Here is a 27,127-nt window from a genome sequence, read left to right on the forward strand (position 1 = left end):
GATGGCCAACAAGTTGCATCCGCTCCCCATGAGCTCCACAAGGTGCCATACTTAAGAGCAATACACAATATGGCTGAATTGTGACAAAAGCCACTTTGCTGGGTGACTGCTTACTTGAAATAAACTAAAAATACACTCAAAGTGCAATTGTGTACAGGCAGATGACAAGGTAGGGTTTGGTCTTCTGAATATATTTAATGAATTTAACATTTAAAAAAAAAAATGCAGAAAACATTTTCTTTAAAAGCTTTTCTTGACTGTGAACATGCTGAAGTACATTAATTTTGCCATAACACTTTCTTTACAAAAGAAACAAAAAGGAAATGGTCTAAAACTATTGTGGTATAATTAGTAACTTTCATTATGAAGCAAATTAAAACAATGAGATTTACATTTCAGCCCAAAGATAAAAGATAATGAAATCTAAAAAATGACAGGTAAACATAATTATGAATTAAAATAATCAATTCTTATTTTCTGGGCATATATAAATTTTCACTTTTACTGAAAAAGTTAGTAGCTACAAAATTAAACACAATTTTCATGTAAAATAATCCATGCCCAATAAAACGTACAAAAAATAATCTGACGACATATTCTGCACAGCTAAAGTATTTACAATACAATATGTGCTTTAATTTCTTTCTTGATACGGTTCATTTATATTATACATTTTATCATCACAATGTTCCTTCTAAAATTGAGTTTTAGTCACAGGATTTTACTTCATGTTCACTGGCAAAGTTTTTTGGGGATATGTGGCTGTCATTTGAAAATATATCATCTATTCACACTGAAAGATTAAGACTTGCCTAAATACTAATCAAATTTCACACATCAAGAAAAATATAAAATTGCTGTGCAGAAAGTGTCCAGTTAAAACAAAAAGAAAAAAAAAAGTGGGAATGTTTTATTAAATATGCATATGCACCCTCACATACACATGTTGATAACTTTCTTCAGCAAGGAGGGATCACCAAAGTTTTTAAACATCATATTAAAAAATGCATTACATATGTTATTACATAGTGACAGAATCACAATATGTACACATATTGATTTACATCCAAAATACTATGAGCCTAAAAAGGCTTCAGACTTTTATTTGGTAGAAATGCCATGTATGTTTAAAATACATCATGAGCGTACTGGAATATTCTTTAAATAAAATTTTATAATGGTCATTGATATGCTGTATATGATCAATCAACCTCATTGACTGCAGTATGAGAATTTAAGGAATACTGTGTAACTGGCACTGTAAAATACTGATAAAGAATATCACCCAGAGCTTTTAAAAACCATATTGAATTCCAACCCTGTTTTAGCTTTAAACACACAATATTGCCTTAGGCTCTAAAAATTAAAGATCTGACTAAATAAAACAAAGTAAGATGATCATAGCAATGAATAAGACATTTAACTAGTCTTCAGCGGCACTTAAAATACTGAAGAACAAAACCCAGCAATACAAACAACTTGAAAAACAAACAACTTCATGACTAAACAAACTGTTCCAGAAATAAATGTACACAATTTCTCACAATGTAAAAACAATCACCACAGAACCATGCTTATGTATTAGAGAAACAATAAACTAATATTAGAGGACAACAAACAATGAGAAGGTAATGCAGAATCCATTTACATGTTTATCTGATAAAAAGAAAAATGAAATCTTTATAAAAAAAATAAACAAAAAACCTTAAGCATTACAAAGTACAAACTTCTTCCCATTAATAAATTTAAGAATCACAAATATTCTTCTGTTTTAGTCCATCATTGCTCACGTACTTAATCATGAAATTAACTGAAAGAAAAAAAAAAAAAGTAGTCACATTATTTTAGTTTTCATCATTAAAAAAAAAAAAACAAATCATTTATTTGATAAGTTAATAGTCAAGATTGTGCAGAACTCTGAGATGAAAAAAGAGAACACATACAGACCCAGGCTTGCCAAGGCAACACTCAACTGGTAAAGGTTTGGCCATTTAAAATCAAATCCTTAACCAAGAGTTAGAGAGTAGGTTAGATATATTAAAAGTTGTAAAAAGTTTTACTGTAAATCCAAAATCGGTAACAATGCTCATGTTTACAGCATTTGAAGTTTCACTTACTTAAAAATATTTCATCATGGTCATGACTGGAGCACACAAACCTTATCTTCCCAATTATTAAGACTAAAGCTGACCAAGGATGGGAAATATCCTACATAAGGGCTTTGTGTGGTAGTTTGTATAAAATGGGGCACAGTAATGTTAAGCTGTGGCTAATAGCATCAATTATAATTGGTTTATGGCATTAAAAATGGGCCTTAGAGGAGACAGGATTAGAAACAGGATAGAAAAGAGCCTGACACCCTCCATGACCTTAAGGTGCTATATTAAAAAAAAAAAAAAAAAAAAAATGTAGGCAGGTGCAATTTTATGATAACATCACCTGACGATGTAACAAGCACATCAGTTAACACATCCATGATCTCTATAGTATCTGAATAATATCTTTACATCCAGAAATGCTCAATGTTTTGTTCAACTGGGTCTATTAAAGCCGACAGCTAATTTTTAGTTCTAGTCCAAGTGTATGTCAAACTTAATGACTGTAGCTGATGGACCTTGTTGCCTGGAGGACTTTAATTACATGACTGCAAATTGCAGAGCATGAAGAACTACATGACTGCCTCATGACCAGTGAAGACCAATTTCAGATTTCTAAAGTATCGTGAGCTCACTTATTCTGTGAGTTAATGTGCTGACTAACTGTCGGAGACTGTATAAAAACTTTCAAACTTTGGTGAGTTAAGCCACATTGTATGCATTGTGGATGTGCACTCACTCCAAGAAAAGAACATTGCAAAAAAAAAAAAAAAAAACATTATTTGCTGTGTCAGATGAACAGTCAAGACTCACAATTGTTGCTCCTTTTGTTGTGTTTTTAAAAACTACAAATAACTATAAAAAAAAGCATTTTCAGATCTCTCTGAATTTAAATTGCTAACATGGCCTTTTCAACGATTATTCTTTACATTTCAGATATAAATCCCAAAAATTGTACAGAGGAAAATTAACCCATACATCCCAAAAGATTTATGTAATTCTAAACAAATTTAAACTATATCAACTTCACATCAAATATTCACCTCTTTTACTGTCTTTTTAATAAATTCTTTCCTGTTTGTCAGGTTATGATCTGGATACTTTTCATAGACCTAAAACAGAGAGAAAGAGGAGGGGGGTTGAGAGAAAACACACATAAAACATCAGAATATGAACCAGCTAACAATTTCACTGTATTTATAGAGAATTACAGAATACATTAAAAGTCACTATTACCAAGCCAAAAAGGAAGGTATATAGTTTTGATTAAACAAATAACACAAAAGTAAAAGATCACTATTCTCTTTTAAGTGTTACTGGCCTAAAACATATTTTAACATAATTATTAATTTTTTAACTAAGTTAAAATTACACTGGCATGGTTTCCATTGGTGTTATTTTTTTTCTTCGTTCAGAAAAACCTCTCTCAAGCATTTTGTCTTCATTTAAGTGATGAACTAGCAAGCCATATTGACCAGCTAGAGATCAGTATCAGCCTCACTTCTACTCTTCTTGCACCACTGGCTTTTAAAGTGGATGATATTTTGCAATTATTAGGTAAATAAGAACCTCTCATGTTTTCAGGTGCTTACTGTTGTTGAAATGTACCTTTAAAAGAAGAGAGGACTGTGGGAAGGCAGTTGAATATAACATAGGTTATCAACTTCACATATGAACAAGCACTACTTTTGGAAACAGCCTCTCATACACAGCAGCAGTAAATAAAAAATGCTTTCTGACAGCCAAGAGGCATCAATATAGTTTGATAATTTCTATGAGTTACTGAAGCCAATAGCCTACTGGGACTTGGAAATCTCTTCACTGAAGTGGATGGCTCAGTTTGTCATTTTTATTGGATGATGCAGAGTATATTAAAAGGATCAATACTTAATACGTCATTTAGATATTTTTCATGCCAATGGCTATTTCTTTGCAGACTTCACATGATAGAAAAATGTTTTATGTAGTTGACTTTGCATTCTCATTTGCTCTTTTCTACGATTTTACTTTTCAGTTTAAGAATGATTTATATTTTAAAGAGCTTTTTTTTTTTCTTTTTTTTTTTTTTAATAATCAAATACGGTTATGGTTAATTTTCAGAGAGACACAATCCTCTAACCACAGCTTTAAGGGACCCCAGGAAAACAACAGTTCAATCCTGCATTAGAAGATGCCAGGTCAAATGATGAAATACTGTATTTATGCATGTCATTTGGAAAACGTTAGATGATGCATTCTGCATCACCTTGACGAGTTTTAGAAAGGTCTTTGCATTCCACCAAATGCTGGTGGCTCCATTACCTTGTCATTAACCAGGTTTCCATCCAAGGAGTTTTTGCGAAAAAATATTTAGCGCTTCAAATTTTTTTACCGATATAGCTGATGGAAATGCTAATTAATCGATAAAATGTTGTACATGTCGACATAATATTTTTCCGTTTAACTTTAGCGCATAAATTCCATATCGATACTTCAGATGTCGCAAAAACTACATTGGAAACACTTTTTGTCAGAAAAAAGGGCTTTAACGCAAATAAATGTGTCACATTTTCATCACGTGCAATCAAAACGAGAATGGCGGAGCGGTTTGCATGGTCTGATGAAGAGACTCGTTATTTCCTCAATTTAATCGAGGAAAACGACAAATGAATATGCTACAACATTTAAGGATCTGGAAAGAAAAATGGCTACACGAAGCCGTGGCATATTCTTCGCAGCAAATGGAAGGTCCTGAAACAGCGTTACCTGGCAGAGAAATTCTGTCATTAATATTAACTTTAGTTTTTTTTTTTATTAAACGTCGTTATTTTGTATTAATTCAAATTTCAGTTTTAATTAAAAACCTTAAGGGAAGCAGGTTACAGTACTAATTCAGTTGTTATCGCACTGAGAAGGGATGTTGAAAGGTAGGCTCACCTGTACAGATCCGATGCTGCAAACACAGCTGCATCATGGGCACTTCCAGGAGTGCCAACGCAAATGTCTCGTATCATGCACCTGTCATCAACAAGGGCCTGGAGAACAATAGATGGCCACCCTTTGCGATTAATGTAATCACGGTAGCCTTCCGTCGGGGGAAGAATAGGTACATGCGTGCCATCCAGCGCACCGTAAATCTGTGGCACAAGATGCACCAAGGAATTGCGGTATGCAATTTCATTGGCCTCCGCTACAGTCGGAAGTCTGATATAACGCCGCATTAATTTTTCTTTAATAGCGGTGCACACAGCATATACACATCGATGGACGGTAGTTTTACTAACCCCGAAAGTTTCTCCAACTACTCTATACTCGGCACAGGTTGCCAGCTTGTAAAGGGCGATGGCAATCCGCTTTTGGGTTGGAACCGGTGGTCGTGGCAACCTGTGATGGGCGCAACATCAGGACTGATGAATCCACACAACATTTCAAACGTCGGCCATGTCATTCTAAAATGTTGCAGCCAGAGATTTTCTGTGAAGTGTCTCTCCACCACCTCCTCCCAGAAGGTCTTATTCCGTCGTCTCTCCCATACCCGTGGGTTTCGTCACACTGGGGTACTTTCTTTGAGCTCTAGGGCTATCAGACAAGCAACTGCTTTATTCTGCTGTCGTCTTTGGATATTATGTACAATTCCAATTATTTGTGAAACTGAAACAGTAAGCTGGCAAATTTCAAAAAACCGTCTGAATAATCTCTCCATTTCTTTGTTTAGTGGAGGGGGTGTAACGTGGAAAAGGTAGATAATTTGCGACATACACAAAATTATGTATGGAAACGGCTCAAGGGCAGATTTTTTTTGCGATACAACAAAAAACTTATGCGACAGTTCATTTTGGGGGCGATGACGTCTTCACGCACACCATTGTATCGATAAAAAGCCAGTTGGATGGAAACAGGCTGGAGACAGCAAGTTTCGCACATTTTTTTTTTTTTAACGTATATTCTGTTTGTCGATAACAAAACGTCGCAAAAAACTGGATGGAAACTTAGCTACAGTGAATTGGATTAAAAAAAGTAAGAAAATGAATGGATAAATAGGAAAAAGTGTAATTGCAATTTGACTAATTTAGCACAAACATTTTAAAATTCATTTTAAAGTTTTAACTTGTGTGCAAAATAGCAAATATTAGTATTATCTTAATCTGGACAGTCTGTTTGACACTTGCAGACTTAAGACAGATCTGAATAGTGATATTAAATATCAACATATGTCTAAGAATTGCCCTTCAGCATTAGGCAGATACTTTCAAGAATGATTATTTGATGTAGCAGGATTCTTGCTCAATGAATTAGCCGATTTGTCATATCCAAGAGTGTGAGCAAGCAAAACACCAATTACACAACTGTCCAACACTAATTCAAGATTCAGATAAATTATGGTTCTCGTTGGGAATAACCCTTGAACATAACACACGCAATTGTGGCATCCTCTACCTTTATTTCGAATTCTCCATCCATTAAAACTAGCAATTTTTAGGCAGTTGCCATTTTGTTTTTTTTTTCTTCTGCCAATTATAATTTTCATTATCACAACCAGGTAAATGTCCGATTTAAAACTAGTGTATACATTGGGGAAATTGTTGATAAATTTATTTTTTGCTTTTAGCACAGAACACATTAAGAAACTGAATACTTACTTTCTTGCAAACTTGTTTCATTGTTACTTCCTCCAGGTTGACATCTTCTAACAATATTTTTACTGTAGTTCGCAGATCATCATCAGAAGGTGGTATTTTCAACATTTTGATAAGTGGTTCATCATCGGAGCTGTCACTTTCACTTTCTGAAATAATTTTAACCATTTACATGGAAAAAGTGATTTTGCACATGGTGTGCATACAACTAAAAGTTGTTGACATATGCATTCAGAATGTACCAGTTCTTTATAAAATGACAATAAAACATTTTTCAAATAATCATGTATAAACAATATATCATTGAAAATGTATAGAACTTGAACTGGAAAATTTTTAAACCTTAACAATTTGAACAGCCAAGACAGATGGACAGTTATCAAAATAAAAGCAACAAATTAACTGGGTCAGAACTGGGCAGTGGATTAGTGTCAATGATTACAGACATCTTGTACACAGTTCCGACACAGCATTCTGATGGACAGAAAAGTATTTTGACAACAACATACTATATACTTCATCACATGGGTCTAATAAAACTGTCATGATGTGATTTTAAGATTTACAAATATTAAAAATGACCATAGAAGGAAATACCACATACTCTATGTATGTACCGAAATAATCCTCAGGCTACGGTGAAAGCTGATTGCAAGTCATTCAAGAGGAATAGAAAAACATGGTGAAAGCTTTAGTGTAGTATTTTCAGAAATGACTTGTCCACGGGAATATGGTTTTCAACTTTATTTATATATTTTTTTTTAAATCAATGAAGCTTATTTGAAACATTTTGATCTGAATTATTGGCCTCTATTAAAAATGTTAAGAACAGAGGGGCAAAAATCTCCAAGTAGCACCACTCAACCAAAGTAGTCTACCAAATCTAGTGGTTTAATGTCATCATGGATTAACATAAGAAAAATATGTGCAAATTACATTCAAATGTATGTTGTTCATAAATATATATATCGATGTTGGAGCCGACAGTGTGCTTACTCTGGACCACTCAGAAGAGACCTGACATCTAAATCGACAAAAAAAAAAAACAAAACAAAAAAAAAAAAAAAAACACACCACACAACTGCTGTGAAATGCTCAACATACTTTAGAAAGTTGCTAAAGTGGTAGCTAGGCTCACTCTTTGTGAGAGGTTGAGAAGCTTGAAAATATGGAAGGACCTTGGGGTAGAATTCTTTCTTCTCCAGATTGAGAAGCCAGCTGAGGTGGTTTGCCCATGTAATTATTATTGTCCCTAGAAGAAAACCCTAGGGCAGACACAAAACATGGTAGATCAGTTGTTTCTGACTGCAGGCTTTTGATCCAAACCACTGCACAATCAAATCATTTTACCTCTTACTGATCTCACTAATTTAAATCAACTTGTCTTTGTTCTTATTCTACATTTAGAAAAGAGCAGTAGTGTGAAATTTACATTCATTAGAAATTTAGAAATACTTACTTTTTGCTATAATTTTAAGTTCTTTACTCTCTCTACCTATTAACTTTGGCATTTCAGGGGAGTTTGCTCCCTTAATTGTGTCCCCACAGTGACAATTAACTATGAACAAAGTAGACGACAGGGCAAATGACATGCAAATGATGCTTAAGAATGATTTACCTTGTTTGTTATTGCTCTGCCCTTTCTTGGTGGTACTGCTGTCTGCTTTCTTGACATTTGAAGGCTTAGTATTCTGTTTCTTTCCTTTTGGTTGTACCTTTTCTTTCTTTACTTTCTTTTTTGGTGGCTGTAAAGCAAGAAATCATACATTTTACATGTACAAAATGTTCAAATAAATGTTTTAGTATAATTACACAATGATTTATTTTGTGATGGGCTGGCGCCCTGCTTGGGGTTTGTTTCCTGCCTTGCGCCCTGTGTTGGCTGGGATTGGCTCCAGCAGACCCCCGTGACCCTGTAGTTAGGATATAGTGGGTTGGATACTAGATGGATGGAGGATTTATTTCATTATCTTTACAAAACATTTGACATCTACAGTCTTCAAAGTGCCCTCATCTTACACAGGGAAATCTTTAACTTGTATATCAAGGTTACTATATTAAAATAGAGCACCATGTCACAGATTTGCAGTCTTCAAAGCATAAAAGGGAAACTGAAGATAAACGCATGTGACAAAAAAGAGTTTACAATTCAGCAGTAAATAATAAAAATATATTTAATAATCTACATTTTTTCATGATTAAGCCAAACAGTCATGTTTAACACATAACTCAAAAGTTAAAAAAAAAAAAAAAAAAACACACTTTTGCAAACTCTTCCTAGACCTGGAACAGTTTTTAGAAATTGCCGGTGGGTGGATGGATGGATAGATGGGTGGATGGGTGGATAGATGGATACTTTATTAATCCCAGGGGGAAATTCACATACTCCAGCAGCAAAAAATATTAAAGAGTAATAAAAAATGCAGGTAAAAAACAGACAATAACTTGAATAATGTTCAACGTTTACCCCCTCTGGTGGAATTGAAGAGTCGCATAGTTTGGGGGAGGAATGATCTTCTCAGTCTGTCAGTGGAGCAGGACAGTGACAGCAGTCTGTCGCTGAAACTGCTCCTCTGTCTGGAGATGACACTGTTTAATGGATGCAGTGGATTCTCCATAATTGATAGGAGCCTGCTGAGTGCCCGTTGCTCTGCTACGGATGTCAAACCGTCCAGCTCTATGCCAACAATAGAGCCTGCCTTCCTCACCAGTTTGTCCAGGCGTGAGGCATCCTTCTTCTTAATGCTGCCTCCCCAGCACACCACTGCGTAGAAGAGGGCACTCGCCACAACCATCTGATAGAACATCTGCAGCATCTTACTGCAGATGTTGAAGGATGCCAGTCTTCTAAGGAAGTACAGGCAGCTCTGTCCTCTCTTACACAGAGCATCAGTATTGGCAGTCCAGTCCAATTTATCGTCCAGCTGCACTCCCAGGTATTTATAGGTCTGCACCCTCTGCACACAGTCACCTTTGATGATCACAGGGTCCATGAGGGGCCTGGGTCTCCTAAAATCCACCACCAGTTCCTTGGTTTTGCTGGTGTTCAGTTGTAGGTGGTTTAAGTCGCACCATTTAACAAAGTCCTTGATGAGGTTTCTATACTCCTCCTCCTGCCCACTCCTGATGCAGCCCATGATAGCAGTGTCGTCAGCAAACTTTTGCACATGGCAGGACTCCGAGTTATATTGGATAGGATACTTTATTAATTCCAAGGGGAAATTCACAAGGGTATACATTCTCTGTGGGTTTTGTGTAGTTTGGGATAAATTACAAATGGCACCAAGCATTGTAGACTTACAGGCTATTAGCAGAAATGCTGCTTTGGAAGTTGGAGGATGTTTAAATGTGGCAGTAGTACATCTCCACACGGTGTGGTACTACTGGATAAACAAAAATGTGCTGGATCAGTAGAAAATGTTCTGTGCTCAGCAGCATGGCACTACTTACAATAAATAATTTCAAATCACCTTTTTGCTATTACAAATAAACCTGATGTGAAGTCTTGCAATCCACAATACGTCACTTGATAGCTAAATATCCAAAAATGACAGAAATTTTCTTCTATTTAATGCAAACAGACGTCATGGCTGATTAATTACACAAGCAATACTGTACATTCATACGCCCAAATAAAAACGGTTTACAAAAAGTGTATCCACACCAACATGTTCATGATTTAAGCAGAGCTAACTCGTAAATAACCACAACTCTACACCCCTAAATACCAAGGGTACCAAGTATAAACAGGTCCAGGAATGGATGATGTTTGTTGCCAGTGTAAGCTTACCAGCGTATAATCAATTATTTTTATATTAAAGACAACTGAGGCTACAGGATCCACATTTAGGTGTAGTTTGTAAAGATTACCTCTTTAACTTCCTCTTCTTCACTTTCCCCAGAAGAACGCTTTTTGCTTTTATCTTCGTCTTCACTGCTTGATTCATCTATTAGTATCTCTGCAGATCTCTTGCCCTTTGACTTTGATTTCTTTGCAGACCCAGCGGATGTACTCTTTCTCTTCTCACCTTTCTGGTGCCTTTTCATTGACTTTGGCAAGGACTATTAAAATAATAAAATAATTGATTCCTAAAATTTTCTAATTGAAAATCTCAGTTCACTTTACCAAGCCCATTTCATATTTACATCTTGCTTGCCAGTCGGCATATTACTTTATTTGCAAAACCTCTACTTTATCAAAACTTTACCTAATTCTCATAAAATAATAAAATGACAGTTATAGTATTATTAATAATCAATTACAGACTTTATTCTCGTATTTACACATAGATAACAAGTGGAACATGTCAGAAAATGTATACATGGCAGGGGTGGACAAACTAAATGTATAATGTAGTCTGCAGGGCTACGAGCTTTGCAAACCTGGCAGTCCAGCATTATATACAGGGTGGAGGGTTACCTGCAACTTTTTAAAGCAATGTTTCTTTATAACGCTCTTCTAACACTCTTGCATCACAATATAAACTCAATCAGCATCTTGGAAGAGAATAATTTTAGCAAATATGTATTTAATGGATTAGGTCACAATCATGCAGCCTTTTTCTTTCAGTGTAATAAAATGTTTTATCAAAAATGAACTGAAATACTGCATTAATATTTTATTCTCAAATTTTCCTTTCAGACCTAATTTAGACCCCACCAGTTAGGATTCTCTGTCAAAAACATCAGTTTGACCTTCAGGGTTATTCTTAGGTGCAATGCATCCTTTACAGTGTCATATAACTTTAGTTGACCAAAACCAGTTATCTGTGTATACAACTGAATTAAAAACTGTCACACTTGGACCAGTAAGAGAGTCCTTATATTAGAAAAGATGAAGCATCTTCAGAGTCTGCAGTGTTTACGCTAATAGTAAGGAGCCTGTTCATAAGCTCCAGTACACCAGTTAGGAGCCCCGAGTGCATATTGGTCAATTGTGAGCACCATATTTTTTATAAGAATCTTCTCTGTGACCACACACGGCAAAATCTGTTTGTAATAGAGTATAGCCCTCCGATTCCAAAATGTTAAATGTGCATATCCTAATGCTGAAAACTTAAAGATCTGTGACAGACCCATTGCTGGAACATTCAAGCCAACAAATGATGACAAGCTGCTGAATATTTTATGTCATTTCTGTAGCTGTAACAAGCCCCGTCAGTTGAAGAGTTACCTGCTGCATGCATCAGGGTACATTTGTTTTCAAGTTAGACATTTCCTGAAATAACTCTGCATTGCATCCCCATTTATTGTTTACTGTTACTGTGCTTCATCACCTTTTCAAATCTAAAGTTCGTTTTGTCTGAAAACAAACCACTGCGTTTACATGTGGCTTTTGAATACTCTCTGCATAAAGCATGGTGCATTCTCTGACTTGGTTCAGATAGTCATTTCCCTGCAGTAATCACTACTTTGTAGAATATACTCCATATTTAATCCTTTTAAAAAATGTTGTTCCAGTACTTGAAGAAATAGCTTTGCTAGACAGCAGAGTTCAATTTCAAATCCAAGTGATATAAAAATGCATTTGCTGTTGTACTTTTGTTAGTTATTGGTTTAGTTTATATTTGTTGAACATACTTTTTTTTGGGAAAAAAACCAAACAATTTCAGAACTAAAAATCTATACTGAAATCTGGTTAGGTGTTCAGTTTGTATTACCACAAGGAGCAGTTAACCAGACTTTAAAGGAAAAAAAAAAAAAAAAAAAAAAAAAGATAATACACAAGTAAATTCCCTCAGAGCAGAAAAAGTAAATCAATCAGTAATTGATGGTTCAGAGTGATTCTCAGTTTAAAAAGACTCATTTTCTAAAAACATTTACTTCAGTAGTTTAACATCTCATTTGTCACTACACCCTCTCATTCTTTTAAATTCAATACTATGTGATTAGTTACAAGAATCTCCAAGAGACGGTCACAAAAATATCTAAGTGTATGCAAAGTGAATTGCAAAAAGAGAATGGCCTAAACAAAAAAAAAAATCTTTAAAACAATTTCAACTGTTAATTTTAGCTGTTGCTTACCTTTTGATCTAATGGGAAATCTAACATTATACATGCGCCAATTGTACCTCATTACTCCGACTACCTTTCCAAACCTTTAGGTATTATTACTGCATTGAAATGCTTCATCTATGAAAAGTTAATTATTATAACACAATTAACTGATTATGTCGACCAATTAGCTCAACTAAATGTTTTTTTTTCTTATAACTCAGGCGTCTAGCGTTAATTGTCCAAGAGGTTGGAGCAACCACTGTCCCACAACTGCACAAACAAGCATTTGGTTAAACATTCTGAAATTATCCGTAAAATGTGAAGTTATAGATACCTTTTTCAAATCTTTTGGCTCCATTAGAAAATTTAAAATTCTTACAACAATTTCCTCATGTTTGCCAGACTTTTCCAGACCAAGAACTCCACAGATTGTTCTCAATATGGCATTTTTATACCTTTATAATAAATAAAAAAAAGGCAAAGTTTGATTTAAACTTCAGCAATAAAACATTTTCCAGGTTTATAAGGTTTAATTTTCAATGCTACAAATGTGTCAACAATAAAAAATCTACAGGTTTGCTATAAGCACTATAGTTTATGGGCGGAGTGGTGGCGCTGAGGCGAAGGATCTGCGCTGGCATCCCAAAGGTTACCAGTTTGAATCCCCGTCACTGCCAAAAGAGATGCTACTCTGCTGGGCCCTTGAGCAAGGCCCTTAACCTTCAATTGCTCGAGGGGCTGACCCTGCGTTCTGACCCCAAGGGGTATGCGAAAAAGATGCATTTCACTGCGTGTTGCGCTGTATAACTATACATGTGACAAATAAATAAAGAATTAGAATTATTAGTTTAAGTACAGGTATTAAACAAAATGAAAAAGCAAGTAACAACATATTCTCAAACTTGCTTATTTCGGAATTGGATTTAAAAAACAAAATTCATTTAAATATCTGAGGCCTTATTTAAAAACAAAACGAAGTAGCTTTTGTTCAATTTCAAAACGAAAGCAAACAAATCACAACGAAGTCACAAAATGCAAACTGGTGACAGTCATAGTGAAGGAATATTACATTCCTAGTGCAGGAGACATTGGAGTTATCCAGTTTGTTTTGCTTTGTGCCAATTTTACTTAAGCTGTGAGAATCTTTCATGGACACCTAATTTCCGCCAAAGTGTACATTCTCCTCTTTGGAATGCAGTTTTCTGGGTCTCTTCTGAAAAAAAAGATCAATTACAGGGAAAGAACATCAAGGGGTATCTCAGTTTTTTTCCATCATTTACCACATGGCGAGTCATAAAAGGTATAATCAAAGTATTGGCAACCTTGATAGTCAAAATTCCACTCATTCCATTATAACCTTTGCATGCACTCTGTTTGCTCTAACTTCTGCCTTTGCCGAGAGTCCTGCTGTAGAGCAGGAGTGAACTCTTCCACTCAAGAGGACAACCAAGTGCCATAAATGAAAATCTTCCATAACAGAGTTAAAATGCAAGTGTCACACGGACACCGTCCTTGTTTACTGAAAGGGACAGAGACCAAAGGTAAAGAAACACTTTTGCTTTGCTGAAAAAGGGGGTGACTGATCACCAGTTGCCCAACAGATATTATTTTTATGCTAGAAAACAAGGACCAAATAATGTGTGCAAAATCTAAAAAAAAAACGTAAAATGCAGTACAGCCCCATAACGCAAGCTACACTCAAATCCAAAAAGTGAAGATCATCTGGATAAAGAAAGAAAGTGCAATCAGCCTCTTTTCACATGTGCCAGAAAAACTCTCTACAGATCCAGTAGCAATCAGGGTAAAGTATTGCCTCCATCTCTTGATATAACAAGAAACAAGCACAAATGCTTATTTACACTTTTGATTCCAAGAACTATAGTGCTATAAGTCTGTATTTAAGGCAAAGTCAGCTGATGTATTCTAGTTACTGGCATTATTGTAACTTGTGAGAATGTTAAATCTTTAGTTGTTAGGTTTCTTTTCCTAGAAATCAGGAGGGAAATTCACAGAAGCATCTCACATACACACAGAGGAGGTGTGAGTGAATTTTGGTAATAAGCGAGTACATTTATTCTGTGAACAAATCAACGCAACTATCCAAGTCGCAAGAACTTATCCATCTAACCAGCTGAAAGAAAAGAACATTTAAAAACTGGTCTTAAATGAATAATGCTTCCTGGATTAATTCTAGGTAAGAGAGAGAATTCACGTTTTGTGCCTTTTTCTGTAGGACAGAAAAAATTGCAACAGCTAACAAATTTATGATTTGTGCTTTACATATGAATTGTCCTGCAGATGAATAAACAAAAAGTAAATGGATCTATACAGTTTTGTGATTACAACTGGAGCAGGAAACAGATCTATCACACCAGCAAATTCAGTACAGCAGGGTGTTGATGTGGAATCAGTGGTATTCCACTATCTACAAAACCACTCTTTGTCTCACAAATTACAGAAGAAGGTGTTAGATAGTACTGCAGCATGAAGTATAATATGAGATCATTTGCACATAGTTTCCCATCTTTTAAAAGTTTTGTCATCGTAATAACTTGAGATCAAGACTGATACTAAAGAAAAAATTTGTCTTAGCTTAATGGCACTTCCTGAATTAGTTTTAAGCAGAAAAGCAACCCAAGCTTAACTGTCATCTAAACATGCCTAGTTAAACAAAATGCTGGCAAAACAATCTTTCACAATACTTTTCTCATTTATTCTTATATTCTCACATCTATGCTCCTTTGTTTTACTTACTTTTTAAGAACTTCATGTTTCTTTTTATACTGGTCACTGCCTTCTTCAAATGGAAATCCACTAAAAAGTCGGATATTTCTCTTGACATTTGCCGCCTAAAGGAGGAATATTGTTTTTGACAATGTTTAACAAATCTGATTAGGCTACAGGAAATTTAAAAATTCTTCATTTGGGCAGGAATAAATCATTATTAAGAACATCCTATTCAATATTGACATCTCAAATTTGATTTAGTTTCAACCTGTACAAATGTGGTCCATTTAAAAGGAAAAAAAAAAAAAAAAGAAAAGAAAAAGACAAGCCTTAAAATACTCCTCTACCCCAAAATAATAGTTTTTCCTATAATTCATCCCTTGTTTTTTGTAGTAATAGCCAAGAAAAAAAAAAAGGGCTTTAAAAACGGAGCCAGAATTAAACCACAGTGAACAACAAACTGTCAAGAGAAAACAAATTAATGATGGCCCTGGCTGAAGCCCATGATATCAGCAATTATTTTTTTTATTAAACTACAAGTACTATAGGTAAAATAAGACAAAACCATCCAAACATAAAAATACTCTTACCGTTCCAGGCCGATTAAAAAGGAGTTTATGCAAGGGTCTTAAATCATCAGTTTTTGTCTTGCTTATTAATATATATATCCACTCTATTTCACCAAGTTTCTGTCCTTTTCCTAAGCAGAAAAAAAAAACCTAGTCATTAAAGTCACTGGAATATATTGGAAAAAGTTTGAAAGTTTGTGAACCCTTTAGAATTGTCTATACTTCTACATAAATATGACCTAAAACATCATCAGATTTTCACACAAGTCCTAAAATTAGATGAAGAGAATCCAGTTAAACAAATGAGACAAAAATATTATACTTGGTCATTTATTTATTAAGGAAAATGATCAAATATTACAGATTTGTGAGTGGCAAAAGTATGTGAACCTCTAGGATTAGCAGTTAGTTTGAAGGTGAAATTCGAGTCCGGTGTTTTCAATCAATGAGATGACAATCAGGTGTGAGTGGGCACCCTGTGTTATTTAAAGAACAGGGATCTATCAAAATCTGCTCTTCACAATACGTTTGTGGAAGTGTATCATGGCACGAACAAAGGAGATTTCTGAGGACCTCAGAAAAAGAGTTGTTGATGCTCATCAGGCTGGAAAAGGTTCAAAAACCATCTCTAAAGAGTTTGGACTCCACCAATCCACAGTCAGACAGATTGTGAACAACTGGAGGAAATTCAAGTCCATTGTTACCCTCTCCAGGAGTGGTCGACCAACAAAGATCACTCCAAGAGCAAGGCGTGTAATAGTCGGCGAGGTCACAAAGGACCCCAGGGTAACTTCTGAGCAACTGAAGGCCTCTCTCACATTGGCTAATGTTCATGTTCATGAGTCCACCATCAGGAGAACACTGAACAACAATGGTGTGCATGGCAGGGTTGCAAGGAGAAAGCCACTGCTCTCCAAAAAAAACATTGCTGCTCGTCTGCAGTTTGCTAAAGATCACCTGGACAAACCAGAAAGCTATTGGAAGAATGTTTTGTGGATGGATGAGACCAAAATAGAACTTTTTGGTTTAAATGAAAAGCGTTATGTTTGGAGAAAGGAAAACACTGCATTCCAGCATAAGAACCTTATCCCATCCGTGAAACATGGTGGTGGTAGTATCATGGTTTGGGCCTGTTTTGCTGCATCTGGGCCAGGACGGCTTGCCTTGATTGATGGAACAATGAATTCTGAATTATATCAGAGAATTCTAAAGGAAAATGTCAGGACATCTGTCCATGAACTGAATCTCAAGAGAAGGTGGGTCATGCAGCAAGACAACAACCCTAAGCACACAAGTCGTTCTACCAAAGAATGGTTAAAGAAGAATAAAGTTAATGTTTTGGAATGGCCAAGTCAAAGTCCTGACGTTAATCCAATCGAAATGTTGTGGAAGGACCTGAAGCGAGCAGTTAATGTGAGGAAACCCACCAACATCCCAGAGCTGAAGCTTTTCTGTACGGAGGAATGGGCGAAAATTCAGGACTGATCAACAGTTACCGGAAACGTTTAGTTGCAGTTATTGCTGCAAAGGGGGGGTCACACCAGATACTGAAAGCAAAGGTTCACATACTTTTGCCACTCACAAATCTGTAATATTCGATCATTTTCCTTAATAAATAAATTACCAAGTATAATATTTTTGTCTCATTTGTTTAACTGGTTTCTCTTTATCTACTTTTAGGACTTGAGTGTAAATCTGATGATATTTTAGGTCATATTTATGTAGAAATATAGACAATTCTAAAGGGTTCACAAACTTTCAAGCACAACTGTATATTTCAGCCAGAAACAGACAGCAATATATCAAATGGAAATGGATTTTGAGTAACAAGTGTAGCTGTAAAATTTTGGATAGGTTGTAACTAAGTCACCTTACTTCTCACAATGGTATATATGTTACGGCCAAAACCCGAAGATCAGCCAGTTCCCAAATTGGCCGGCTGTTTGGCATTTTGGCCATGAGGTGTGGCCGAAGTCTAAATTACTAGAAACGACCAGCGCATGTGTTACTTTGGCCAGCCATTTCATGAAGTGTCAAGAACTCCCTGGCCAAAATCCAATGTGCTGATGTAAGACTGTCCGCTCAAGGTGCGAAGATGCTTAGAAACTTTCAGATGCCAATTCAGAAGTGAGTTTCCCATTCTACACGAGAAACTTCTCAAGGCAGGTCTTGTTCAGAAAGCGGACGCTACTTTAGACGGCCTTGCCCAAACACTAACCTTAAGATCAATACAATAGGTCCCTGATGTTTAGTCCCTATTTTAGGGCTAAAATGATAACAGAAATGTGAAACCTACTTATATACCTAATCTTAATTATTGTGAAACAACCAAGTGGTGTCCGCTTTCTGAACAAGAGCTGACAAGGCTACACTCGATGCAACCGCACTACTAAGTGTGCAACAAATCGCTGCTCATGCCTTTTTTCTTCTGACTTTGGCTGATCGCCCCGTGGCATTTCGCAAACTGGCTAGCCAAATCCTGAAATCGAGGAAAAGATCGGACATTGGCCAGTTAATTTACAGCGACATTAACCATTTCCTGATTTGGCAGGCCACTTCCCACTTTGGCCAAAACATATACATATTTAAAAAGTTAGAGAAAGAAGCTTTTACATAAAACCGAAACAGGAAGAAGCAGATTTCTAATAGGCAAAATGTTAAAATTATATTACAGTGTGAGCTTTTAAAATAAACTGAATGTTACACCTCCTCAGCTGATAAAACCACAATGACAACTGACAGTGACAATTCTCAAAGAAAGACCCAAGTTATTAGATGCGATTCCTGTGAAAAACACTGAGGATGTAATCTTTACTTGCATGTCTTAATTTACATTATATTAAAGTGCTGTAAAAGTCCAGTTTGTAATTTATTTCATGTTTTTACATAGCTCATAGTTCATTTTGGATATATAGATTTAAGATGAGCCTTTACAGAAGGTGTAGAACATATATTCTTATCCACGGTCAAGCTGTATCACTTACTGTACCCAAGTCATCCATTTAAACAGCACAGAATGAAAAGGGGTTTAACATTTCAAGTTTAATAATTATAAATTTAATGCTAAGCAGGACAAAAGTCATCTCACTACAAAGAAATATTACATCACAGATACTGTTCAAAATGTATTAGGAAATATTAAAATAAGTTACCTTCCTCAACAGAAAGAGGCTCCCTAACAGGCATTGTCATCTGGAATGCCAGTCTCTCTACTTTTTTCTTTTCTCTTTTGCCTTCAATTATAAGACTTTCCTCTTAAATGAAAGCAAAACACAAATAAAAATTACAAAAATATAATAGCAAAAGTCAGTATAATAGTGCAAAGGTAAAATTAAAAAGGCTAATAAACCTGTGGTAATTAAAAAATACATAATTCATATGGTTAGGGATGCTCCTATCAAGTAAGGTGTTTCAGGGCTGTTACTGATCACCGATATCTTTACTAGATTGATAGATTCAGATTTCTTCTCATCTCCATAAAAATGTTTACACTAAGCTCCTGCATAACCAGATGTGGAGAAGCCTTATGTCTAAAGTGTCCTTACCTTCATATTTTTATTAATAAACTATAGACAACAGGTGTTGCCTGTTCATTTTTTTGTTAGCAAAATGAAATTCTGTAGGGTTATTGATCAGTAACCAAAAAATGGTAATATAAAAAAATTCCCTTAAAATACATACTTTAACTAGTGAAATATAAACAAAATATCAATCCACTATACATATACTATTAATGAAAATAAAAAGATTCTCAGAATGATAAGCTGTCGTATTGTGTAAATTCTTCTGTAATGTACATATTTGGAGCAAAGCTTAATTTTAAAAAGATTAGTTGTTACCATCTAACAAAAAAAATAAATTGATGTTGACAATTAAATACTACTCATTTAAATATACATGAACGAACAGGTTTTAATCATTAATTGCACTACTTTACAGCTTTTTTGCTGTTAAAATATACATTTAGTATATCTATAATCTGTTTTCCTAGTGAACCAGCTAGACATTCCATGTTCTTGAGATATAATATAGATTTCAATTTTAACTATGCAGTACTTGTGACTTGCCAAAAAGTTCCACTGTATGACACACACAAACAAATAATAAACACAGTACAAACCTTTTAAAAAGCTGCAAATCTATTAAACGTTCAAAAGACGTTACAAGGCCTAACAAGTTTACGAGTAAAACAAAGTTTGCTGTTGAGCTAACAGGCCTATTGTTTACTAAGCAGCAATTTAAATTTTATTCTTTTTTGCGCTAATAAACAATTTAAACTGCTGTGCTTAACACAACCTTGCTAACTGTTCAAACTCAGACAAGCAGTGTTAGTTTTCATTAAAGGACAAACAGAAAGGTCTGAATTCATTAAAGTAGCTTTTCTTATTGTTTGGCCAATTACACAGGATGACTCCTCCTGAACCCTTTTCTCAATTTATTACTCCATTTTCTTTAATGTATAGGCTAGTACACTGGTGTCTCTCTCTCTCTCTCTCAGCAAAAAGACGTAGTTGCATTACTGCCATAACTCCTTGTGTAAAAGGAGCACTGCATCTAAATTACCATTAGGCTTAAAAAAGTACATGCTGAAATACATTTGTTATCAACCAATTTACCAATCACTGATAGAGTCTTTTATACGGCTAATTCAGATCAGCAGCTGATCGAGTCAGAGTTTTATACACCTGAATGGCAGGTTATGACAACTTGGAACAAAACGAATAAAATTTCCTCATAGATGCAGCTACAATATTTAAAGAAAACACAAAAGAATAAAAGGCCCACAAGCATATTTAACTACCAGTTAAACTGCAGCTATTTAAAATGTAACAAATTAAATAGCAGAGAAGTAGTTATGTTGAATCAGAATAACCCATAAATCCCGACTACAAGTTTGACTGCTCTTTTAATTCCTGCCTATTTTAATCAAATCTATAAGCATATCTTTAAACAGGTGGCTGATTTAAATTTTTATCCCAATCCCATGTATATAGTTGGCAATTTCTGGTTTTGGGTTAGCTCATTACACTCACATTATTAAAAGAACTATGCAAAGTGTATTATATTATGAGTGTATTGCTTAATAATCTGCCAGACAAATCTGCTAGCATATTAACACTATACTGCATTTGAAACAAACCTTTCTTGTCGTCATCATCCTCCTCCTCCTCCTCTTCTTCATCTTCCTCGATGTCTTCATCAGTTTCATTGTTCTTCCCCATGGGGTTCAGCTTGCTCTTGGTATTCTCCGTTTCAGTACTCAACTGCTCATCTTCCACACTAGACATAATGGCAATCGACAACGTTGCACACAGCTACCTTAAAAACACAAATGATATTGGGTACAATTTGTCAGAAGAAAGAGTACATACCAAGGCTTTTTCTAGTTAATGACTTAATGTCATTAATTTTATAAGTATTATCCAGGAGTTGAAAAATGCCCATGAAGGAGTGTATAGCTGGGGGCCTAAGCCACCAAAACCGTGTCTGACTTGGTTATAACCAAATATAGAACACCACATTGGCTTATTACCTCAAGGAATGCCAATGACCTGTGCTGGTTTTCTGCTCCTCTAACATTAATTGGACATCTCGATTGCAACACTAATGAACCTATACGGTTACAATTTGTTAATGTCAATTAGAAATTGCTCTGTTGCACATTTCTATGTATGCATGTCATGCAGTTTGTATTATACAGAACAAACTATATGGAAAAAATTAATCATACAAAATTATGTGAAAGCAAATAAGTTTGGATAGCTTTAAAGCAGAATTAAGAAAACTGCATTTGCCCATAAACAAACATGTATATGAGGCAAGATGTAATTTTAACAAGTTACCAAATATCCTTAAAAGCCACCGTCTCTGACAAGGTGTCCTAATAAAGAAGTTTGATTTATGACAATAAAACATCCTTTTTCCTGTGAACTAAATAAATAAAAGTCGAAGTGTACAAAAAAAAAAAAAAATGACACTGAACAGACACCTGTCCAAAAGCTCCAATTTGACTCAGAAAAAACAGAGTACTGAAAATTACGTATATCTCTAAAAAACATTGTCTTGTAATAAGGTATCAGCACAACAGAAAATAGACCTAAGATCAAAGTATTATGGTGCCACACAGTAAAAATGGATACTTTTTAAACCAAACTGCAAGCAAACAGTAATCTAAACCCACAATGCATATCTACCCCAATTTCACATAACAGCCTGATCTAGAAAGAAAAAAAAACAAAAAAACAACAGGAATTATTGGTGTCAATTATTACACACCAAGTCCTATTTTTAAGCCTGGTTGTGAATTCTGACTGCAGATTTATATGATAAGCTTGATGAAGGTTACTACTTCTCTATAGACTCTTACTATGGGATTTTTTTGAGTCAAGTACTTTATGTGAAACTGTCTAAATTTATATCTGCCTGTATACAGAACCAAATAGCTCCATAATAGCTGTAAGGTGTAACAAAACATCAAAATAAGATATCGCAAGTGTTACATCATCATTTGAAATATTAAAGAAAAAAAGGGAAAGAGTTGAGCTGCAAAGAGGTCAACTTCCCCTGACATTATTTAACATATTTGAGGCGGCAAAAAAAAAAAAAAAAAAAAAAAAAAAAATGCTACGAGCTTTCCTGCAAAACATCCAAGCTTAGGGAAGGAAAAGCACAAAATAGGAGGCACAAAGATTAAGGAGCATTACCTAAATGCGCTTTGGAATAACAAGATGAGATACAACAAACAACTGCAGCTGCCTTGCTGGTTTTTAAATGGAAAAGCTGTAATGCTACAGGTTTCTAAAATACTGGATTACAAAGAGCTATATAGCTGAGTCATGTACATACATTACCTATAAAAACTATTTATTCCCCTTGGAAGTTTTCACATGTTATTACATAACGCTGAATGACAGTGGATTTAATTTGGCTTTTTTGTAATTGAGCAACAGGAAGAGAGTATTTAATGTTAAAGTGAAAACATAACTTAGGCCACTTTGGAAAGACAAGTACAAATATAGAACACCATAAGTATTTAGTAGATGGCAGCCATAACTCCTTTGAGTCTGTGTGCACAGGTTGGTGTCTCTCTGTCAGCTTTGCAAATATGGACACTGCAATCCCCCCAACCCCCCACCCACCATGAGCTATGACAATAAAGATGATCTTTTCTAAATTCACTGTGAATGCTGGATTCCATCTAAGCTATGTCTTGTCACCCCTTCTATTTGTGGTTTTTATGGACAGGGCATTAAAGCACCGGCAAGGAGGCAAGAGTCTTCAGCTGGGGAGTCTAGGGAAAGCATTGTTGGTGTGGACCAGTGTTTCTTAAAACTATGGGTTTGGGTCACAGACATGTTTGTGATGGGTTGTCACATGACTGGGTGGTAATATTAGTAGAGATGATCCAAGCACAAATTGTGTCAAGTGATACTACACTAAACAGAGGACAGTGTAAGTATTACTATAGTATGTGAAACAACACTTTAGAGATCCTTTTTTCTTTTTTAGTAAGAAAACATAATAATACTCCCCATTATGTCATCTCCACTCTCACAACCAGTGAAACACTCAGACTGAGAAGACCAACAACCAAAGACACTTACTAAACAAAAGAGAGAGGTTGGGTGGATGAATGACATAGACAAGCTTGTGTAGTGAAGGAAATTAATGAATGGATGTGGCTCAAGAATGTGATGATTTCTGGGACATTATGAAGATAGATAAATAGATACTTTATTAATCCCCAAGGGGAAATTCACATACTCCAGCAGCAGCACACTGATAAAGAAACAATATTAAATTATAGAGTGATAACAATACAGGTATAACAGACAGTAACTTTGTATAATGTTAATGTTTACCCCCCGGGTGGAATTGAAGAGTTGCATAGTGTGAGGGAGGAACGATCTCTTCAGTCTGTCAGTGAAGAGCAACTTAATAAGGTGGCCGTTTATACAAAGCTGTGACAGTGTTGTATACTAAGCGACCACCACGAATACGTGATGACTCACCAACATGCAAGAGCAAACATCGAATCTGTAACAGAGGTGCAAAGAAGATAGAAGCACGTTAAATTTAGTGCACTATGAGGAAGAATTCCCTTTCTTAACGATATTTAAAAGTACACTGATAAATTTAATTCTACAGTACTTGTATTGTGATGGATATGTTTGGACCTTTGAGAACTCCAAAAACACTACAAAATATCTAAAGATTGAGGCATGCTGTAGACATTTAGTATGATGTCAGTAGGTAGCATTAAACAACTCAAACTGGACTGAACATCATTTACTTATGTAGCACATTTTCACAAACAGTGAAGCTCAAAGTGCTTTACAAGATGTAAAAGAGAGAGAGGAGAGGTTAGGAGCACGCTCTGAAACAGCACATTACAGCGCATTGCCGCACCCACCACGACATACCAACTCAGAATCCCAGATTAGGACCCGAGTGCAGCCATGTGACGAGTGACAACTCAGCACCACACTAGGTCAGATGGAATGGGTCAGTGTGAGGTTTTTTTTATGGTGGCTGGAGTGCCAATTCTGCCACCAACCCCCAGGTTTTTCCCTGCAGTTTGAAGGGACTACATGCAGGGCTGGATGCAGACTAACATCATACCCAGGACAAAGCAATTGCAGGTTAAGAGCCTTCCTCAAATACCCAATGATGTAGAGTCACTTTTGGTGTTACAGGATTCGAACCAGCAACCTTCCGATTGCCATTGCAAATCCCTAGCCTCAGAGCCACAACTCCGTTCAAAAGAGAAAGTTACGAGATAAAAGAAACAAATAAGGCAATAATATTAAACAATAAGTAACAAAGAAAGAAAAAAGAATCCAAATGATTAAGACAGATAAATATCAAGTAGAAGAGTAGCATTGTTATATACTGTATAATGTAATGTCGTAACATTTCAATGATGAGTCCAGTGAGAAGGTCAGATGGCTGGGAGGACAAAAAAAAAAAAAAAAAGATCAAAAAAAAAAAATACAAAAGAAACTCCACTAAGGGTGTAGGAAAAACAAAATCGGCAAGGGTTTCAAGGCCAAAAGACCATCCAGCCCTACTGGCAATTCAACCCATCATAAATGTTCTTAATCCATTCCTGTTTCCAACATGTGATTATTCATCAACTTGTCCCATCACCTGAAAACACGAAAAGCACACTTTTTTTTTTTTTTTAAATAATTTACCTACCTTTTTCATATTAAACATTTCAAAGTGGACTGTTCATGTAATTATTCATCAATATATCCCATCACTCATATACACAAATAGTGTGTGCACTTTTACGCAATAATTTACCTACTTTTCTAATGCAAATTCATTTATAAAAATAGTTATATTAATGGTGGAGCTCACTTGAAAAACATTGGAGACAGCATCTTTAACTCTGCCACCTCCTGCTCTAAGATTTGCACTGGGTGTGACGAGGATGGTCAGGATTAGAAAGGAGTAAATTAGAGGGTCAGCTCAAGTTGGACAGTTGGGAGACAAAGTCAGAGAGGTGAGATTGCGTTGGTTTGGACACGTGCAGAGGAGAGATGCTGGGTATATTGGGAAAAGGATGCCAAGGATAGAGCTGCCAGGGAAGAGGAAAAGAGGAAGGCCTAAGAGGAGGTTTATGGATGTAGTGAGAGAGGACATGCAGGTGATGGGGGTAACAGAACAAGATGCAGAGGACAGAAAGATATGGAAAAAGAAGATGATCCACTGTGGCAACCCCTAACGGGAGCAACCGAAAGTTATTTAAGAAAAGTAAACAATTTTTGTCTGCTTAATTCCTTAACAGCATAAGTTAAGTGACATTCATACTATCTTTTCAAAAATCGTCGCGTCCTCATGTTCTACCCAAAGAATCCGCTTTACTAAAGCTTGCATCAAGCATTTTCACCGGTAGTGACATAACTCAGGAGTCTATTCCCGGTTTTAAATAATTGTTTTTATTAACAACATGGAAAAAGCAGTATATAAATAAAATGTATTATTAACAATATATTTGCTTTCCCGTGTTCTCTTAATATTACTCTTCTATATCATTTGGCCATTACTTGTTGTCTTAAGGCACAACTGTCATCATATTCCATTTGCTGGATCCCAGCATGGTGCACATTTTCCTTTCGGTTCCTCACATTCAAGAACACAGAGAAGTACTACTTGTCACGCGGTCATTACAATCGGCGTGCCCTTCTTAAGCCCATTCAGTTCTACTTTTTGTACTTTAAGGCCCCCTAACTTGTAACGTGTAAGTTAAAGCACAGGCGCCTACGTGTAGCCAGCGCGAGAGTCACGCCATGCTACGTCATCCACAAACCGTCGGTATGCCCCGGTGAATACACTTTCCCACATTCCGTCTCTAACTTGTCATCCTTAATACGTGCAAAACGACGTGTATAAAATGACAGTTCAGAGCATGCGATTGCTCTCATGTTATGCATAACTCCTGCGTTGTGCACGCCACATAGCTTCCAGGTATCCATCAAAACATCGGTTATAGATTAAGCGCATTAACCAAAACATTCACACATATCCCCCATTGGTAAAACTAATTAAAACGAAGGAATATCATCGTTATTAATTAGATGCTCGCGACCTACTGGGCAACAACGCGCGAAAACGAAGCCAGAAGACGGCGGCTGCAAACACCCATGTAAAGAAGGCGCGAAAACCGAACGAGCGGCTACTCAGGCAGGCGAAAGAACGAACGAACGAACGACAGAGCGGGCGTACGCCTTAGTCCAATTTATGTATTCTAACACGCATGCAAGCCACCTGTCAAACACACCTCACCTCGGGCAACTTCAACACCTGCCTTTTTTGTTTTGTAAGCGCCACGGCCTGTCACTTGTAACGCGCGTGCGTCCGAAAATGAATGTATCACATTACATTACATTCGCCCAACCCAAGTAACTTTTAGTTACTTACCGAAAACAGTACAGTACACCAAAAAATGGCTCCTCTTATAATTCTCAATTAAGCTGCCGGGGCAAACTGTGAGAATCGCTAGCTCAAACACAAGAATGGGCCGCAGCTGCAGAACCGCCACACGTTGTTGTTTACCTGCTCAGCCCAGTGTTTCAAAATGGCGGTTTGTGGCGGAGGCGGGAAGTTCGTAGCC

The 27,127-nt window shown here is 36.0% G+C and overlaps 1 protein-coding gene across 3 annotated transcripts; it reads right to left on the reverse strand.

The window, feature by feature from the left end:
• Positions 1–175: 175 nt before the first annotated feature.
• On the reverse strand, positions 176–27,127 carry dek (DEK proto-oncogene). 3 transcript variants are annotated; one of them, XM_028817557.2, is made up of 11 exons: positions 27,070–27,127; positions 21,146–21,324; positions 19,158–19,259; positions 16,027–16,136; positions 15,464–15,558; positions 13,044–13,164; positions 10,583–10,774; positions 8,331–8,457; positions 6,716–6,861; positions 3,140–3,208; positions 176–1,810 (listed from the first exon to the last, which is right to left on the reverse strand). In XM_028817557.2, the coding sequence occupies exons 2-11, from the start codon at positions 21,291–21,293 to the stop codon at positions 1,799–1,801; spliced, it is 1,122 nt and encodes a 373-aa protein (XP_028673390.1). In that variant the 5' UTR covers positions 21,294–21,324; positions 27,070–27,127; the 3' UTR covers positions 176–1,798. The 3 variants fall into 3 exon arrangements, with proteins under 3 accessions (XP_028673390.1, XP_028673391.1, XP_028673389.1); XM_028817558.2 differs by having other exon boundaries at positions 21,146–21,320; positions 26,935–27,101; XM_028817556.2 differs by having other exon boundaries at positions 26,935–27,101.

This window comes from Erpetoichthys calabaricus, chromosome 13, assembly GCF_900747795.2.
Source record: "Erpetoichthys calabaricus chromosome 13, fErpCal1.3, whole genome shotgun sequence".
In the NCBI taxonomy this organism is placed as follows: domain Eukaryota; kingdom Metazoa; phylum Chordata; class Cladistia; order Polypteriformes; family Polypteridae; genus Erpetoichthys; species Erpetoichthys calabaricus.

Bases quoted from the DNA above. Each gene is read 5' to 3' on its own strand.
- dek (XM_028817557.2), bottom strand. From the start codon at position 21,293: ATGTCTAGTGTGGAAGATGAGCAGTTGAGTACTGAAACGGAGAATACC. The intron at 15,559-16,026 runs GTAAGAGTATTT...TTCCTCCTTTAG, and splicing joins TTTTTAATCGGCCTGGAACG to GCGGCAAATGTCAAGAGAAA. The intron at 8,458-10,582 runs GTAATCTTTACA...CTTGCTTTACAG, and splicing joins AAGAAGAGGAAGTTAAAGAG to CCACCAAAAAAGAAAGTAAA.